We start from the raw sequence: 20,825 nt of genomic DNA, 5'->3' as shown, positions 1-20,825 counted from the left end.
AGGAAGTAGTGGACTCGTATATTTCACATTTTAATAAATATTCATTTAAATGGATGTATAAATAAACAATAAAGAGTAGTAATGTTTAATAAATTTTAATTTTCAAATGAAAAAAGTAGAATTGTGGAAACAAAACACAAGTAACTATGATTGTTCTCTATTTAACTTAAAAATGAATCCAAAATGTTGAAATAAAATGGAAATTTTAAAATAAATGATTTTTTGGAGGTTGTGCATTTTGTTTAACCTTTTTTATTAAAATATAGATACTTGCCTAAAATATGCAAGAACTATCCTTATTAATAAACTTTTGGCTTGAACCCTTTTTAGTGTAAAATGTTATCAATACACTGATGCTGAGGAGTGATAAAATTATAGGTTTTCACCTTACATTTCTTGAATCACAAAATTAACCAAGTCCTGTTGGCAAATAAATAAATAAGAACTAAGCATAGATTTTTTATTTGTCACATTAAAATCAAAATCTGTTAATTATGCATTTAAAATAAAAGACCTGTAAACAATAAGACATGTACAATTTATCTCATACATGACAAATAAGATAGATATCATTCAATAAATAGAGATTATATTAATTATTGAATGATTAAATATAACTTAAAATTAAAAAGTAAGTGTAATTAAAAAATTATTAATAGGGGTACAGGATATGTGATCTTTAAAAATTAAAAGCTTTATTAATTCTGTATATAAAAATGTTATGTTATACTAAAATTCAATTAATCGACTTCATGTGGTGCCTCCAATGCAGGACAGATAAACACAAAATTTTAACAATAATTGATATTTATGAAACATTGCCGTACCTCCCAGATGGGTCGGAGCTCCTCCAAAGACTGCCGCGAGGTTACGGAGTAGACGAGTATGAACGCGTGTCCCTTGGATATAGACAACCTCTGCATGGCTGGGAACTGATGAGACCCTGTAGTATCCGTTATCTGGAGTGTACATATGTTTTTGTTGCAGCTGATCACCTGGGCAGAAAGTTTAACTCAATATAAATCTTTAAATTTGATTAACAAGCTAATATGTTACTTATACTTAGAAAAAGTGTATTTCAGATATTTGAGAACCAATACATGTTTACAAAAAGTATTTCGATTTATTTACAAATATGACCTGCAACTTATATGATGATTTTTTACAATTTTTATCATTCTCAAAAATATGTCAGTAAGTCATTTTTAGACTGACCTTGTCATATAATTTATATGTTTCACTAAACAGTTGACACCAACACTATGTGCAGTGAAATGTCATTCAGGTATACTAACCATCTCAATACCATAATAAAAATTCCCTTTAAGCAACCATACAAAAATGGATTTCTGATAATTATTTGATGAAGAAGATATATATGGTGTTTTTGAAATCAGTAAATAATCTATTTTCTTTTATTGAAGTAAAAATGGACCATTGTATAAAAATTCAATTGAACCCTACACCACCTGATTGCTGGTCATAAGAATTTTTTTCATTGCAATATTAAAAACTAGAACAATTTTCATGCAGATTCCATGTGAAAACGTTTTATTATAGGTACTAACGAGAGCTGTTACGGTTTGAAAATTTGATCAATGTCAAGAGTGCAGCGAGTGAATTTATTTGTTGGTCCTGTTATTGCGCACAACTTTGTCCATTGAATCTTTCCTGCATCTCTTATAGTTTCCAAGACCCTTTCAGTGTGCATAAAATTTTGAATATACTGTATATGAAAGGAAATACGTTTGGTTTCAAATTTGTATTCATTGCTATAGTAATGAGTCTGCCATTGGTAAAATGATTAATTCAAACACTGACTGTTTAATATATAGGTATAACTGTAAGGGCAATATGAATGAAAGATGAGATTTTGATTCGTGCTTTTCATTATGGGAGTTTGTTGTTGTCAAAAAGCCCACTTTGATACCTTTTTGGTATACGATCTTATACTAATGAGGGCTTTCTGTGTAAGAGCATGCTGATGTAATGATATAATCAAATTTGTGCCAAGACTAGGCTTTCTGATGGATGGGATTCCACTAGCCCACATTAGTTTCACATTTCATATTTGCAACAGCCCAAATATAAAATGTATAGTTATAAATTTTATATTATCTCTGAAATTGTTGTATTTTCATAAAACCTTTTGTAATTATTTAAAACCCTAAAACTGATTACTTTAGGTCTATTGCCCATACATGTAGTGAAATCATTAATCCAATATATAATGGATTTAGGCAATTTAAGAAAAAACAAAATGTTTTAACATAGTATTTTGCATTTTTTTTAGATATCTATATAGTTAGGATTAAAATGAACATCGTTTTTTGACCATATGATTATTGAAACGAATTAAGTTTTGTCAGGTTCGAAAATTTTTGAATTTAGTAACATTGTGAAGTATGTTTCTTTCTAGCACCTACAGTAGTTCTTAATGACAATACATAATATACTGTTCTGTGTTTAGGCTCTCTCAACTTAGCTTCTAGTTTCTCTGCTAGATAGCAGCACAAATCGTCTGTTTTTCTATTTCTTATAATCTGTTGATCATTTGGTCATTATTACGTTCCCATGTGAAATGCTATAACTGAAGCTAAAACTGTTTTTTGAGTTCAATTCCACAATATAGCCCGTTGGCCAAAGGCTTAAGACTTTTGAAAACATCAAGAGTCTCCTAAAGTAATTTCACTATTAAGTCTAGATGCAGTAGAACAATAGCTAAGATCGGGTTCAAGAAAATCAGAGTAAAACAATAAATAGTAAGAAAAAATCTACCAAGAGCAAGCAAGAGCATACATTTCTTTTGAATATTAGGAAAATTTGTATTAAAAAAATAAAGTATTTAACGTTTGATTCTGTTTTATTTTTTATTTTTTCAAGTTTGGTTTCCTGCGTATTGCGGCACTCTGGAGAACACTTTTTTTTATATTTCTTGAGGTAGAAAATTGAACTGGTCAACAAGTACATTTAATCATATTTTAGCTCATACTGTAATATAAAATGTAAAATATTTGTATTAGTAAAACTTTATTTTTTCAAATTTATTAAAGTTTTTAAAATACAAAACATTAATTTTGGTCATATTGTACTAACATTTTATATATAATGATGATTTAATTCTCACAGGTACCTAGCTTCAACCAAAAAAATATTGTTCCAAACTTTTCTTGCCATTGTTGGAGATTTAAAAAAGCAGATATAATCCAAGGCAATGCTTATTGAAACTCAGGCAATGTTTCTGGGCTGTGATTATCATAGAATTTGAATGATACATGTCATAAAAGCATGCAATATATTTAAAACTGCTTCAAAACTAGATATTATTTAATTATATTAGCCATATACTATTTAGGCATCTTAAGATCTTTCTCCAAAGATATGGAGGAGGGTCTTGTTTGCTGCTGACATCATTTTGTGAAGGCTTCATAAATAGGCTTTATAAATCCGATGATGGCCAACCAGTCAACAATTTCTCGATTGTTAACACAGGTATTCTTACGTTAAGCATGTTGAGGGTTTTGTTGGTTCTTTGTGGAACATTTTTCTCGGTGATGGTCAGTTGGCCAGTGCCTGTGGAAAGTTGCCAAATACCGAGGTGATAGTTGAGTTAACCTCAAAAGTCCAGCAATGACTAGCTGTTATTCATGATAACGTGGTGTAACTGCTGCTACCTCCAAGCAATGAATTTCTAATCAGGCTGAGATACTAAGTTTAAAAGGAATCAGATGGCTACCACAACACTATGGGATCGTGGCATGTGCTGTCTGACGTCGATGAGTGTTGACCGCTTATCAGTGAAATCACTTATCTAGATCCAGGCTGCTACCAGATACGTCTGTGCTTTTGATATATTTACTATTTTAATTTCAATACATATTTTACGTTGATTTTCCTTTACCAGTGGGAGTTGTTAACAATGTCTTCGAAGGTTGGCAAGTGCTGTTCGATGTTAAACAAAGGAATCGTGATTAAATGTGCCAATTATGCAACAAGCAAAATCCACCCTGGTGCGCGTCTTGCACGTTTGTACAAAGGGTAAAACATAAAACAACTAGTCTTCAGTACAAATAAAACTTAAACTTAATTTTAATTGTGTTTTTGTTAAAAATCAAATTTATAAATTACCACAATAATTAGGTAGGCTACTTAAAGAAACCACTCTTATCCTTTATGGGATTTTGAATTCTTATTTCAATAAGTTATAAATGTTATAATTAACAATATCCAAATGCTGTAGGCCTATGTAAAATGTATTTATTGAAACTTTCAAAACAGTAATGTTTACAAACATATACTAACGTTTAACAATGCGAATACTATTGCAAATTTACCAAAGTAAATAGTTGCATGTCCACAAATTCACGTAACTTTGAGATAATAGCCCATAATTTCTATATTAGAGGCCTTCAATACTAGTAGAAAGATCCAGTATCTGAGTGATAAGTGGCGTGGCCCTTTCCCAACCTTTGATCACATGCGTCTATAGCAGCCATAACTCTGTCCTGTGATCCTGTTTCTAGTTACGTTAACCTCCCTGCAAACCAAAAATATCCAACGAAATATGTGTTGCCTAGAGAGTACAGACAAAGGGCAGAGTGGGCAACTTAAGAAAGATCTATGGAAGCGCTACGATATGGTTTTTTGACTTTGGGGTTTGAGATGGGTCGCTTTTGTATTATTAACTCTTTCATACCTAACCTAGCCATTAGTCATCTCAGAAGAATTTTGCATAGCTTAAATATGGATATATTCGACCAAAGCAGGCCGTTCTGGAAAAATCTAAAGAAAAAATCTGTATCAAGATACACAATCATTGCCGTAAAAGGGTGATGTTTTCGATATAACTGAAAATGATATCTTGACCGAGATAGGTTGGATATATAAAAATCATGAATGTATAATTCATATGAAAAAAGATAGTTTACATACTATCTTTTTTCATATGAATTATAGTATGTCTAATTTCATATTAATTGGACTCAAAATAAATTTATCAAATTGATAATGACACAATTAAGTAGGACAAGTGAGGTTACCTAAGAGTTCTTAGAAGCCTTTTCCTTAAAATTCACTTAAATATGATTATAATTAATAGTTAAATCGTATTACTGATAAATAAAATCTAAACCTTAATTCAATTGAGTAAAAGTTTCTCGTTGGTCTTTTGTTGAGTTAAACTTAGTTAATCATATTATAACATTTACTTTGATATTTATTGAACACTATTTTGTCTGTAAGGGCTTTATTTTCTAAATTCATGGGCTAGGCCTTGAATATTTCTTTATATGTCAATTATGTAATTTTGATATATAAACAATTCCATAGCCACTTTTATGATACTAGTAAAACAACTCAAAAGCAGTTTACATCAATGAAGTTCTGGCGACTAAGGTGGCACGTTCGATTAAGTCTATTTTTTCTCTTTTTCCAGCCAAGGAAAATGTTTGGAAAGGGAGTTACAACTTTGCTGTTCGAGAATGGATGAGGGTTTACTCGCCGTACGTGTGCTTCAGAATTCTGCCACATATCTGGAGGTAGTGGCAATATCCCGGCAAAGACTCAAAGGTCGAGATGGGAACAAAGAAAAGGGGTAGGGAATATCCACTTGTGTCTCGATAAGATAACAAAGATACTCGTAAAACCCCAGCAATCACTAACTACACTTCACTGTACACTTCACTGTACGTGAAAGAGTAACGCTGGAAAAGTTTGGAAAATTAATCACATGGTAACTCTGTTCGCCCTTTGATAAAGCAACAGCCAAGACTACCTAATGCTGTACGAGCGGTATTTTTCCATACTAGGTGCGATGGTACAGTTCGACTTCATTAAAAAAAATACAAGGTGGTGCTCAGTCTCACAACAAAATCCTTGTTTAGTCTTTCGGCATTGTTTACTCTTCACATTATTCGTGCGTATTGTTTTGATATTGATCCATTCGTGACGATGTCAGATTGTGTTGTATTCGACTGTAACTACTCAAATAAAAAATAAAGGAAAAAACAAGACATTTTACTAAAACATTGTAATTCGGCGCAGCAGTCGTTAACAGAAAACACAAACTTCTTTTAAGCAACTTTAAAACTCTTCTTCCTGGGAGAGAATTTTGTCCTAGTAATAAAGCCAAAAGAAATTAAAGAAAACAAAAATCTTTTATGAAATTAAGTTAAACTGGTATCATTCCAGTCAATTCCTTAACGATGTTCATCACCAGTTCTTGATTTATTTTGGACTATGAAGGATTTGATTGAATTGTAAATATTTGACATTGTTAATAGTTAAAACCGCCAGGGTTTCCTTTTTTAACCGTTCTCTATTCCCGGATTGCTCTCAGCGGTTACCGTGAGTGGATGAATATCCATAACCACGTGTTTTGTTTTGTGCTTATAATTTGTTAGTATAGATAGTAGTAGCCTACTTTTTGTTTGCTCACATACAATGTTTGTACCAGTTTCTGACATTGGCGTGACGAGGTATGGTCTGTTCAACTGTTCCAGCCGTACGATCTTCACTGGTAAAGTTAAATAACAGTCAGCGCTGAGATTTACAAGGATTTCTATCTTTCGTCCATCTTTCCCATGTCCACTTTTCGAACGTGTGGGAATTATGGGAACTAAATTTTGTCAGTATTGAGGGCACAGGCACATATCCTATCATTCCTTTCATGTCGTCTTTTATCCCGTCTCACTTTCGAGAAAATCTAAGAAGAAGAACAAAATATTTTTACCTCCATACACGGACACTGTAAATACCTATATGAAAAACTTCCAGATAATGTTTTGTAGAGAACGTCTACACATTTTCTGGGAGGCACCACATCTATTGTTTGATAACAGCAATCAAAACACCTTTCTCTCTCTTTTGGTTAGTTGGTGTTGTATTCCGTACCCCATTTATTACTTATAAGGTACAAATAGTGACGCAGCGCTAGATGAAAGTCAAGTTTCAGACCAAGTATGATCTGGAAATACTAAGTAGCAACAGCTGTTAATATTTAGTCTGAAGATAGTACTGTATATATATATATATATATATATATATATATATATATATATATATATATATATATATATATATATATATAGGGGTATTTTACAAACCAATTCTAGGTTATTTATCGTATTCCTGAGTTATGCACTTGATTTGTCATCCACTGATAAAACTTTGATTATTGTTTGTAAGTGTCCATCGATACGAGAAAGAACAAACAGTACTATATATGTTCCTCATCATAGTAACAACAAATTACAACCGAAATATCTGACATCGTACAAATGCATTATTGGCCAATTGGTGTTTGGCATTGCCACCAACCAGAATCGGCTTAAACAGACACCGGCCGTACGGATATTGTCCCTCCCCGAAGCTTTTGAGGTGGAGCCAAAGGATTCTTTACCAAGAACAGCTGGCATGATAATAAAAAAAACTTGTGTGTCGCTGAGTGAAATCTTTGTTGTCCTTATAACATCAAAAACCAGTAAATCAGAAGTAAGAGCCTGAATCACAATAGCAAAATTTGAAAGTTGCAGTGTGACAGATGTTGTGTTAACAAGTATCAGTGAGATAAACTTACAATTCCACATTAGGTAGACATCTTAGAAATCTGCCTATAGTAATAACTCTTATGATTTTTTAGAGTTTTTCTTTTTTTTAAGGAATAAAAAAGCGATGTGTTGACGCCTTAAATTGAGAAGTATGGGATGTCTATGTATTGGGAAAAATGTAAACTTTTAAAGGTATAAATACACAGGGATATATAAACAAGGATTTGTGAAGGAAGAGGTAAGGAGACGGTTCCGGAGAAACTTCTTGGAAACTTTTATCAGCCCCCTAACAAATACAGTAACCCTTACAGCCTTCGTTCTGCAGTTTAACAATGAGATTGAATAAAAATGACGATGAAGTATGTCAGAAAGAATTAACTACTTAACTAATTAACTACTGTCAGAAAAGTAGTTACTACACAAAACTACTGGGAAGAAACACAGCTGATATGAGAACTTCCTAATAGAAATTCAGGATCAATATTAATATTAAAACAGAAAATAGGAATTATGGCTACACCATGCCCTTGCAGCATTACTTAAAAAAGTTGATTGAGCTCTGATATTGTATCATTACTATGAGCTGTAATGATTATTGATAAGAACATAATTTACGTTGTATAGGAAGTAATCAAGACCAGAAGAGATCTAAGCGAGTATAAGGGTTAAGGTTCATAGTATTACGCAGCAATAGCCAAGGACACAATGTGGCAGTAGATTATTATATAGTTACTAAATAGTGCACCTCCTACATTCTGATATACTGCTTTATTAAAAAGAATGGTGTAAAACTAGGGTTAATTTATTTGCAGACGAAAAGTCACAAAAGCTGCTTAAAACGCGTTACCAATTTAATAACAATAACAACAGATTTTAACGTGTGTTGCAGAAATTGTGATATTCACAACAAATGATCGCTATGAGCGTTAGTTACTCTGAAACTATCCAAGTTATATTCCAACTTTGACCTCACACTCTGCAACATTTTTTATGTTATGAAATTCACGCTTCTGTTATGGGCTTTCTTAAGCCTTTGAGATTTTTAAACATAGGAGGGTAGTCAAATTTGTCTTTGAACCCTTAGAAGAATAAAATTCCAAGGTATTAGAAATCATTACGGCTAGCGACACGGAGATATGTCGTAATACCCAGAGCGACCAATCCAACGGTCAGGCTATATAACATTTAAAAACTTGCGCACCTCAGGATTGCGCAGCACATCTTCTACAGGCTGACATTCATATAAATAAACCATACCAGACAAAGAGTCTTTAATAAAAATAAGTTGAAAAGGTTGCAGTTACTAAGATCAAAATAGTTTAGTTTGAGTAAATACCGCTCGCAATAGTTCAGTTATACGTAGTAACTGGACAATTTCTGCGCTTTGGCTTGTCACTAAGCTTTAATGCTTGTAACAGTTGCAGTTTGTACAGTTTAAGTCTCATCTGATTGTGCAAGTCATGCCATACTGTAGATTGTGGTATCTGAATGTCCTCAATAGCTTTGCGAGTTGGTGTTTTAGAATCAAGAGCATACTTTCTCAATTATCTCCACAGCGTTCTCCCCAATTCATGCCAACAGAAGTACCAACTGTTTAATTTTACACCATTCTTAAACACCTGGATATTTGAAAAGGAACTAATGCTCCTCGTGAATTTGTAGTGTATATTAAAATTTGTGTAATGCACATTAAAAATTGTTAATATAAAAACATTGTTTTATGCAACTTTCATAACTTTGTAACTCTTCGTATGCTAATAAATTCTATTATTTTTGCAATATTGTTATGGAATAACCCTCTAGATCCTACGAATTACCATCTTGAAATATAGATGAACCAGGAAAAACAAATTAATCCCAAATCAGATTTTTAATAATGTATAGAAGTTAATGGTATTTTCATTTTTTGCTATGTGAGCCTTTTGGCTTGTGGCCATCATCCTGAGCCATTTTTGCGGACTTTGGTGGCAACAGAGTAGTTAAAATTCTCCTGAGACAGCAACGGTGGCCTGCTTAAAGAGAGGTTAAGTGGCAAAGAAGACTTTTAACTTCTAACTTATCCCCTTTATTGAGGGCTCGACAGGTCCTTAACATCACACCGTTGTCTGTCCGTCCGTACAATAGAAAGGTCATAGAGACTTGAAAGTTTGTATTTAGATTTCTCTTGGTCTAAAGAAGAACTCTTATTAATTTTGGCGTCAAAAGGCCAACATTTAAAGGTACATTTTTACATTGGTCTTATGGGTAACCATGAAAGTAACGATAAAATCGCAGTTTATAAACTGAGTAAGATCATATTACATTTTATCACGTAACGTAGATACACATGTGATGAAGTTGATTTGATGGATTGGCAGATATGACTTTCATTATGTTCTGTCGGTTCCTTCGGTACTCCGTTGTATCAGATTATTTTAAGCAGACATTTTAAATTTCATCACTTGAAGGATTTGTTACTGCAGAGATACCTGTCTGTAGGTGTCTTCGATGGTGGGAATGTAGGACTCCCGGAACGTTCCCTTGACGAACCTGAGGACCAGTGAGCTTTTGCCCACTCCTCCCGCGCCGAACACGACCACTCGATAATCGTTACTTTGCTCGGGCATGTTCGGGCGACTCCGCCGATTCTCGGGTTCACACTAACTCCACACCTAAACAAACGGGCGCAGAGATTACTGCAATGCTACTCGGGGACAATCATGTTGAGCTCTACTTCCTGGAAGTTGCATCACATCTGCAAAACCCTGTTGAACAAAATAGACACAATGTATTATCATTGAACTACAAAGCGATAATGTTATTATTTCGTGAATCACTTGAAATCATATTGTTTCATTTTTAAAGAAACAGAATATAGTGACTAAATATATTCAGATATTCATATATAAATAATATCATAATCATTATGGAAAAACATCAAACAACTTATAATTTATCAAAAGGCTTTCAAATAATTCCTGTTTTATGTCTACATGGTATTTCTTGATTGATAATGTATTACAAATATTTCCCAAATAAGTCTAGTGTTCCAGTAATATGCCTCAAACCTAAGGTAATATCGGATTATTAACGAACACTAGGACGCGGACGCCTGAAATCAAGTAAAAGCGACCGGAATCGTTTACATTTAATATTTCATGGTCCTCTCTCAAAAGTCTCTAAACGAGAATAATCCTTGTAAACGCATCACAAGAAAGATCCGAAATTTAAATTTTCTACTTTTTTGTACCCCACTATGTTTGAATTGCCAAGATTTGTTTCAGAACCGTAAACTATGGTCATCGTAGCTCCTATAACATTCATTAATTCTGATGGCCAATAAGTTAACCCGTTAATTTTAAATAATCAGCACCACGGAACATAATAACTGTATCTATGACAGTTTAACTGTAGCCTTGTAATGGGCTCTCCAACTGTGAGTTCGGTACTAATTAATTGGTCTAAATAATTAACGAAGGGTCTTAACTTCACACACATACATCTCTGGACGTTAAATGGTTTGCAATTTGATACGTAAACTTGAAAACCCAAGTTCTTTTCTACGTTGTGTTTAGAAATCTCGGTTGCTCCACCGTGCTTAGGGATTGTGCCAGCAGGGACGTGCTCCGCTTTGGTGGGCCTTGGAAAAGATATTCGGCCGAGCCCGGGACCCGGTAAAATGTCTGAAGAAACCGGTACGGGCTTGCGTGTCAGTAACATCGTAGTGCACACAATTGTGCACTTAATGATGCAATGAGATTGTATACAGTACATTTTATATTTTGTAATCTAGAACTTAGAAATTCTTTATTGACAGACATAGTAGCACTGCAACATAGCGTCAACAATAATACGTAATAGTTAATTATATTAGGTGATTCAAAATAACCGAATTAAATTAAAATCTATGGGAATGTTAGTACTTTGGCCTCCCTGAAAAGCGACCTACATGAAGTTCTACGAGGTTCCTCAACGCCCTTTTCTGGAGTTTGAAAAATATTGTGTGCTTACAATTTCACATCTCCAAACAACTACAGCATATGTGAGAAAGGGGTAGATCAGCCCATACTAAGCGGCCAAGGTCACTCTGGTATCAGCAAACTTTGATAGGTTTCTTATAACGTAATTCCCCGAGCTTAGTTCCTTACAGACGAGCTCAATATGATCGTGGAAGCTTAATTTATTGTCAATCTGAATGGCAAGAAACTTTAGCGAGTTACCAGACGAAATCTCTCTATCCCCCAAACAAAATGTAGTATACTCCAAATCCTGAGAACTCATGATAGAAAAGTTAATCATTTGAGTTTTCTCATTATTTACTACGAGCTAGTAATGCTGAAACCACCAAGATATTTTGTTCCTTTGTTTATTCAGAAGAAGCCAGTCAAAAGGTCCAAGCGATTTGGGGCTCTCACTCTAAGGGAGTATCGTCTCCAAAAAAAAAAACAAATTCTAGCATTTGCACCAGTACTGGTAATACAGTTTGGGAGGTCATTCACAAACAAGAGGAACAGAACTGGTCCTAGTACCGAACCCTACGAGACTCCTATTATTACCTCACTTGATTTTGATGAGGCTGATCTTTGACAGCCATGGCTGTCCTAAAATGATAGCTGAACTGATGGCGCCCTCCCACGTACGTAAGATGAAATCCAAGAGTACGATACGACACCTCTAGGTGTCTCTGACGTCGAATCGAAGTAAATGTTTTCAGCTTCTTCGTCTTCGACTTTTTTCGATCTCTACAGACGAACATAGCTCTTCATTCCAGCAATCAAGTTTACAACAGCATTACATTCCAGACGCTGTATTAAGAGGAAGGAGAACTGAAGCTAAACTCAACATTCATATTAACTATTATTTTTTAGCACAAGTACAAATCCTGCCCGTGACCGTAGCACGTACTACATCTACTCTCCCCTTTATTCTAATTAATAAGATTCTCGTCCAGGTCAGTGGTCCATGAGGACGGGCAGAATAAGGCTAAAAAAGGATCGGCCTCTCCTTAAAAAAGATAATATTTATGTGTCAAACTGTGAGGTTTAAGTGCGCACAGTTACAAAAACTATGATCTGAAAAAATATCATTTTGTATTTTTAACCCTTTTGATATCCTAACATTTCGATTCCTACCAAAACTAGCGGGAGTGTAACTAGCAAAAATTCGTCTAAATATTTAAAGAAACCCCAGGTTGTGTGCTTATACAATGTAAATTGGCGTTCATCTCCTACACTAGTCTTGTAACATATTCAGAACTGTAACATTTTAGAATATGTTTATACACAGTTAATGGCATATTCCGTATACTAGTAGTATAACAATAGATGAAATTATGTACAGTACACGACTATCAGGTGATGCATGTTGTTCTGTACGCCGCGCTGCCGCCACGTTCAAGTGTACAGCACTCGTGTACGGCCGTACGAGTAAACCTTACTTCTCTTATACCTCGGGCGTTACGTACTTTACACCGTTTCCCTGTCACTCTAGTTCATTACAGAGTAGTAAGTGTCTCTGTGCGAACAATATAGTTTCATTTTGAACTTTTGGTGATAGTTATTTTTTTTCAGTTATTTCGTGTACAACTTACATTGAAATTTAATTTGATTTACAACACTAAATCAAATAGTAGAATATTAATTGGAAGTGTGAGGCTTAATTAAAGAACTGCTAACATAAAACTGAAGCTATAAGAGTGAAGGTGTCGTCAACACCTTAAGAACTATCGAGACATGTGACAGCTTTACCCACGGCTTTGTACAAACCTTTTCCTCATCTCATAACAAAGGCTTCCTAGGCATCCCAAAAACGTTTCAGCTAATTTGTTTTCACTTTTGAAAGATGTGGATGTTGAGTTTAGCTCCAGTTGACCTTCCTCTTAGTGCATCCTCTAGAATCTGACGCTGTCACAGACTTGACTCATTAAATCATGTTCGTCTGAAAAGAAAGTCGGCGACGAAAAACCCCAAATTGAACTCCTTTCATCGTTTCAACAAAAAACCCACACTACACAGTATAGCGTAATCTAGGTGAAAGAGGTATTCTCATTGTTTTATGAGGTGCAAATTGAATCCTGACCTGCGCTAAGACGAAGGTGAACTGGAGCTAAATTCATGAGAAACAGGACACGTAATGTGAAAATTACAAAACTGTTTGTTTTTATTCGAAATATTCCAAAATATGCGAACATGTCTCACAATTTTAACATACAACATAGTCAAAGCCAAATGCTTTATTGGTCATAAACCAATACTTTGCATATATGTCATATCGGATGAGGGGAGGTTGATCAAAATGCCGATTGATCAACCTTTTATCCCAACATTTTGACAGTAAAGCGGTTAGTGAAGCTCTCTCCTAGACATCCATGGGGGTTTGCCCAGATATACGAGTACGTGACACATGGGTTTTTTTTCTGTAGCCTGTATATGTTCAACTGGACGTTATAAACTACTCAGAAACTAATCATTCTGGGGAATCAAGTAACCTTACGAGATATAAAACAAACATGTAACAAGAAAAATTGTAAATGATCTAGATACATACCTAATAACTCAGATATAACCTACCTTCACGAAACCTTAAAAGAGATAAAAATATGAGAGTAGAAATTGTTTTAAATAGTTTGATATTAAAAAGTGCCATTTTGGATCACTGTTGGGTACCTGAAGGCCATGATCGGGAAAAATGTAAAATATTTCAGATAAATTCTGTCATGAAGATTATTGAAATAGGAATATTTCTATGAAATCTACCTATCCTGAAAAAGGTCACGAATATCAAATATATGAGTTTCATTGATTTGAAACTTAATCACCACTTTACCTTCTGTTCAGATTTGACCGACATAGCGCAAGTCTAGTTTGGTAGGGTAGTAAAGTGTTCTCGCAGTTTGTTAAACTCAAGTATTTCTCCCACCCTCCCAAGGTATTTCTACTCTGGCCGTACCCATAACTTTCATAACTTTATCAGTTTGTCTCTGAACGTTATCCTAACGTATTGATTTGATTCTAGGATTGTTTCTGTAATACTTGCGTGAGTCTTGGCCACGAACAGGGCGCATGGCAGACACAAATTATCATTGTTTGTATCTATATTTATCTTGCAAGTACCGGATATCTTACCCTACTCATAGAACAGTATCTGAGTAAATTATATTACTTCTCAGAATGCCTTTTAAAAAATGTGCTGAATATAGTGTCAGTATAGTTGGGTAAAACGACGTGATAGTGACAGAAATGTGTGAATATTTCATAGTTTCCAAGAGTCATGTGAATACTTGTTTACCGCACGTACTGTATTTGTGTATTGTTTGTTGTATCGGACCAGGAAAATTGACTATTTATGGTTTCATATGCAAAATTTTTATTGTGACAGATAGTGTAGGATTGGGAAAACTATTGGAAACTAGTGTAAAATCGTACACACCACTTAAATAAACCCTATTACGAAAGTATTTGCTTATCTGTAAACAGATAGCAACTGTTCCAAATTCATTTTAAGTTAGTCTATAATAACTTTAAAACTTACAACTTAAAATTTTACAAACTAAATGCCATCAAAATCTAATATATATACAACCGCATGTGTAACTGACTGACTGACTCACTCACTCACGTATACTAATTCTAACCTACTTCCAGATGAGTTAGAGACTTGAAAATTTGGTACACAGATAGCTTTCCACGTGTAACCACCAGGAAAATCCCGAAAAGTGAGAATTTTTCATTTTCAACCCTCAAAAAAATTCCCAAAAAATCGCGCATTCTTCACCCCTGCAGGCATTTTTTGTTAAGCCCGATAGCGGGCGAAACCGTTGGAGCTAGCTCGGATCTGACGGAAAATTCATGGTCAGGAATGAAGGTGAAGTGAACTACAAAAAAGGTCTAATGACTTTTTTGCTCTATCTTCCATGGTTAAGCGACAAAACGCTCGAACATTTGAAATTCCAGAGATTTTTTCGATAAAAAATAATGTTTCAAGCCCGATAGCGGCCGAAACCGTTGGTCGTAGCTCAAATCTGATTGACCCATCAAATTAGCAAATTGCGCGAATCTACAGAAAAGGTCCAGTAATCTTTTGCCCTATCTCGATTGGTTTGGCCCGAAAAACGTGATTATGTACAATTTTGTTTGTAACTTTTACGCGAAACTTTTGTTTTTGGGGGTCGATAGCGGCGAAAAACCATTGGTTGGAGGTCAAAATAAGACTAACGTTTTATTTAGGAAATAAGATGACCTACAAAAAAGGTCCAGTGACTTTTTACTATATTTCCCTTAGTTTGACCGCAAAACGCGATTAAGTGAAAATATTGGACATTTTCGCCTAAAAATTTACATTCCGGGCTTGATAGCGGCCTAAAACGGTTGGTCGTAACTCAAAACAAATTTTTAAACGGGATTTAGGAAATCACGTGATCTACAGAAAAGGTTCAGTGACTTCGGGGAGTTGGCTGAGCGTTAGCTTAAGCGTCAATAGTAGATAGGGACAGAGGAATATTTATTATGTTCACAGACACAATACCCTCTAAAAAAGGGCCCAAGTGTGTCATTAACCCCCGGTAATATTAACCCCCCCCCCCGGGGATTTCCTGGTATGACCTGATAACCTCCTGTACATTCAAACCCCCTGATGTGTTAACCCCCCTTGGTTAACATTAAACCCCCCCAGGGAATTTCCTGCCATGACCTCATGTCCGAATTTTACCAGTCACCAAATCTCTTAACCCCCCCCCTGGGAAGATCCTGGTATGACCAGATAACCCCCTGGAGACTTATCCCCCGGTAACGTTAACCCCCCCTGGGAATTTGTTCATATGACCAGACAATATCCTGACGAAATTAAACCCCTCTTGTCTTAAACCTCCTTAACATTAATCACCCACCCAGGGAAATTTCTCGCCTTGACTAGATAGTCTCCTGGTGATATTAAACCCCCTGTTCGACTTAAAATACTGCCTTGAGGTCGGTTTTTATTATGTTTATACTAAACAATTCAAGATAGCTGACCCGTGCAGACTTTTCTCCCGAGCTCATTTCTGGCTAAAACCATAGGTCGTAGATCAGATCTGAGGGAACAATCGAAAGACAAAATTAAATTTCCAACAAGAAAGGTCCAGTCACTTTTTGTCGTATCTCTAACGGTTTAACCGCAAAATGCCTCAAAGTCAAAAGTTTTTACGAATCCGGAAAAAAATCTAAGAAAAAGGTCAATTTTTAAATCCCTTGTCATTTACTTAATGTCCGGACTTAACCAGTCACCGAATTCCGCTTATCCCCGAATTTGCAAGCGTTTACTTTGGGGGCCTGGGGGCGTAGCCCCCAGCGAGCCGAAGGCGAGTTCTTGTTGATATTACTGTTAACCCATGCGTCGTCTCTACAAAATGTATTCGCTAGTCTTAAGTTGGTTTTTAAGTTAGAATTGACTGAAAATTCATGCTGTAATGAAACGAGTATCAGGTAGCAGAGGCAATCTTGTCTCTGGCCGTGAACATATGTATTCATGCTGCATCAGATATATCTAATGAGAAATGAATATTGTCTCCGATTTTACGGCTGAGTTTCCTCTTCAACTTGAAGGATCCCATTCATATGCCTCTAAACTTGTACTTTCAATGATCCGGATTCCAGTGACCATAATTTATCTCGGAAATACGTATGATAAACATCATTTATCTCCGAAATAATCATGGTGAACTTTGCTTATCTCAAAATATTTCTGATATCACGCTTATGTCATAAATGTTTGGGATAGGCATCATTTATCACAGAAAGGATTCCAATTACCATCGCTTATCTCAGAAATCTAGCGGTGGCCATAATTTATCTTAGGAATGCTTTCAATGATCATCATCTCAGAGTTAATCCCCATGAGCATCCTCATTTCAAAAATGCTTGGTTAGCCATTTTAGAAAGTAATACGCATGACAGTTCTGTTATGCTTACGAAGCAGTTGGTGACAGTTAATGTACTTTATAATTTACCAGAAAATATTGTTATTTGTGTTAAAAAAAAAACTTGTATAATGTACCATTTCCCATGGCAAAACTTAAAATATTTTGAGCTGAACCGAAAGAACGCCCACGACTGATGCACGGTAGCGCTGAGCTCTCCTGGGACAGTAATTCTCTTTGCTGTGACCTCTCCACCCCCTTTGTCTCTCAGTAGCTGATTACTCGTGGACCTTGAATAATTTATGACCCGTCATCATCGACTCAAAGCTGGAGGAATTTTAAAACAAACAGATTTATTGATTACCACACAACCTCGTTAAACATTTGTTACGAAGGCATTATTTATACATTAAATCTTAGATGTTGTGCTGTCCAATACAGTTTTTTTAACAATCTTTAATTTACTGTGAATAAATGCAATTACATTTCCTTATTGAATATAACATTTTACATAGTTTTATAAAAACTTGTGCATCGTCACTACCATTTACTTATTTGCAGGAACATGCTAAAATGTCTTAAAACTAAATAGCACTAAAATGTTGCTATGTGCATGAATTAATTAACAGCAACAAATTAATATATTTATAGTATTATAAAAATAATATTTTTATTCTTAAATAACAAATTTTAGTTCTTTACTCCAAACTTTGAATATGTTCTGTCTTCCTCTAAAAGGTGGGCGTGCTATTTAGTTCTTTTGTTAAGTGGTAGTAACTTCATAGCAAAGTCAATGAGGTGCATATTAGCTATGTTTACTATGTTGAATACTGACCAAATTGAATTGTATATTTTCTTGATTCTGTTTATCTTTCATCATTTATCAATGTTTTATTATAAGATGATATGAATGGAAATTACACGAGATTTCATGGACTCTGTTCAGTGATACCACAAATCTGTAACACTAAGTTTTGAAATTTGATGGATAACTTCCTGATGGAAGTTTTTCCTGAGATGGATAACTAACTTAACATATAACAACGGACTAAGTGAAATTTACAAATAATAACAAAGCGTTGTTACATGCATAAGTCAGGAAAGTTTTGTTATGATTTTTTGTATCGCTAAAGTAGAGAAAATGTCTCGAAAATCCCGTTTCCTTCAGAAACCTTAAACCATCCAGTTTAAATAATGTAATAAAAATGCGCATAGATATTCAGTTAAAGACTTTAAATTACTGTAAATTTATGTCATGGCCACGTAGCTTTTTGTACGAAAATTACGATATTTGTATTTTAGAGGTGATATAAACTAAAGTCAAATCTTACTTTATAACTCTAAAACCGGATAAAAATTTCCAAGTAAATGATGGAACTTCTGAACTGTTTATGATTTAAAATGCACTAGTATAAAAATGGTCACTAGTTTTTGTTCAATCAGTAAAATTTACCAAACACACACACACACACACACACACACACACACACACACACACACACACACACACACACACACACACACACACACACACACACACACACACACACATTGAGAGAGGGGGGGAGAGGGGGGAGAGAGGGGGGGAGAGAGGGGGGGAGAGAGAGGGGGGAGAGAGAGAGGGGGGGGGAGAGAGAGTGTTTGTCATATATATATATGAGACTCTATTTGTTTTGCTTAAAATGTTTCCATTCTAATATAATGAAATGATTTACTTTAAGTATTTTTAAATAAGTACGCTTTATGTCCAATTTTCTTCAATCATTTCGCCAGTAGTTGTTGTGATTCGTTCTGAATTCTATTAGCGGTTTCACCATCGATTTTATAATCATGCAGGCCTACCGTTCATATCCATTTTAGTAGATTATTTTAGTTTATACAGTGAATTATATCAGTTAACAAATAATCTTATTGTGCTGTCAGGTATTGGCATAAAGGATTCAGATCTTAATTTCTTACTTCTTAATAGTTTTATATACTCCATTCCGGATTGCTTTAATTCAATTCCCCACCCAGTCTGAGTTACACTATTCGTTTAAGAGTTCGAAGTTTTCATACGAGTTTAGCTTTGCGATCTATCGTAAATAAGACTTTGCTAAAACCCCATATGCACCTCAGAATCTCCGGAATGTATTACAACCCACACAAATACAAGTGCTCGGCGTCTCTGTTTGTGGGGGAACCAAAATTAAATTCTCCGTTTGATAATTCACATAGTGTAAAATTTACAACACTACCCTGGATAAATGTACCGAGACCCAGACCGTGGTTAGGACTGAGCGTTTCGGAACATCCAAGGTCTCAGGTCTGAGCAATAAATCAGGATATTGGGAAATGATGGCTTCCACTCGACCCTGCCTCCCGGAAACATTACGTCCTCGGCTGCAGTATCTCCTCTGACCCTCTTCGTATTTATACTACAGCAGGGAAACCTCTAAATAATATTCTGTTCCGAAGAAAGTAATGGCGAGAGTTTGTACTTGGAGTCTTATCACGGGGTTAATAGTTTTTCAATATTCAACTGAAATACAATTTGAACATTTCAAAATCATTCATGGGCATTATCATTAAAATGTAGTGAGTCTGAATATTTTACATAATTGGATGAAGCTGTTTACAAATATGTACAACTACAAATAAATTAACATTATTATTTAATAGTAAATTCCATGCAATTACATTATATTAATCATAGTATCGCTTCTTGTTATATCAATAGTCGTTAAAGTAGAACAACGTCCAATATTTTTTATTGCAAAATATTCAAATTAAATTTCAGAATGAAATGGCTGATTATTACGAAATGTTCGTAAATTTATAGCCTAGATTTTTGGCCTGTATCATATTATTTCATGACGGTGACAAATTTTGTAAAAACAATAAAATAATTAGACCACTAGTATTCCAAACTATACTATTAGACAACTACGGCAAGCTAAATGCATTCTCTTTTAAAACAAAGAAAACTAATGTGATTTAATTGAGATATAAAAAGGGAGACTTTACGATGCAGATTTGTTAACTATTTTGATAATACAGCTTTAAAAGTTTTTATTACAAAATATTGTACTGTTATTAGTCCCAGGGATATAAAATAGATCACTACAAAATTCCAAAATTAATGATCTTTTGGGGGGTTTTCATTGACTGAGTAATAGATTCAAAGTTTTGGTATCTAACTGTATGGTGATTCAAAAAGGTTGAACGTTAATGAGAGGACGGTTTGAATGAATATCATGCTTTTTTCTATATTCAGAGGAGAAATATCCGACGCTAGAGTAAACACCCTATTTTGCTAGTTCTTAATTATTTCCCTTCTACTGTTATTATCATCTTAAAAGTGATGTGAACACTGGAGAGTCTCTCTATCTTTCTTATTGGAATAGTCAGGATTAGAAAAATTCCGG

General features: G+C 34.7%; 1 protein-coding gene across 2 annotated transcripts in view; it reads right to left on the bottom strand.

The window, feature by feature from the left end:
* Window positions 1–20,825, bottom strand: part of LOC124359824 (GTP-binding protein Di-Ras2) — a 66,881-nt gene that overhangs the window by 6,162 nt on the left and 39,894 nt on the right. For both annotated transcript variants that reach the window (XM_046812899.1, XM_046812890.1), the window contains exons 2-3: window positions 10,016–10,198; window positions 828–995 (exon numbers count right to left, since the gene is read on the bottom strand). In XM_046812899.1, the coding sequence (XP_046668855.1) occupies window positions 828–995; window positions 10,016–10,153 (306 nt within the window). In that variant the 5' untranslated portion in view covers window positions 10,154–10,198. The remainder of the gene's footprint in view (window positions 1–827; window positions 996–10,015; window positions 10,199–20,825) is intronic.

This window comes from Homalodisca vitripennis, chromosome 1 (assembly GCF_021130785.1).
Source record: "Homalodisca vitripennis isolate AUS2020 chromosome 1, UT_GWSS_2.1, whole genome shotgun sequence".
NCBI classification, from domain to species: domain Eukaryota; kingdom Metazoa; phylum Arthropoda; class Insecta; order Hemiptera; family Cicadellidae; genus Homalodisca; species Homalodisca vitripennis.
Note: the sequence above shows the minus strand (reverse complement) of the source record. Positions and strands in the feature narration are given on the sequence as shown.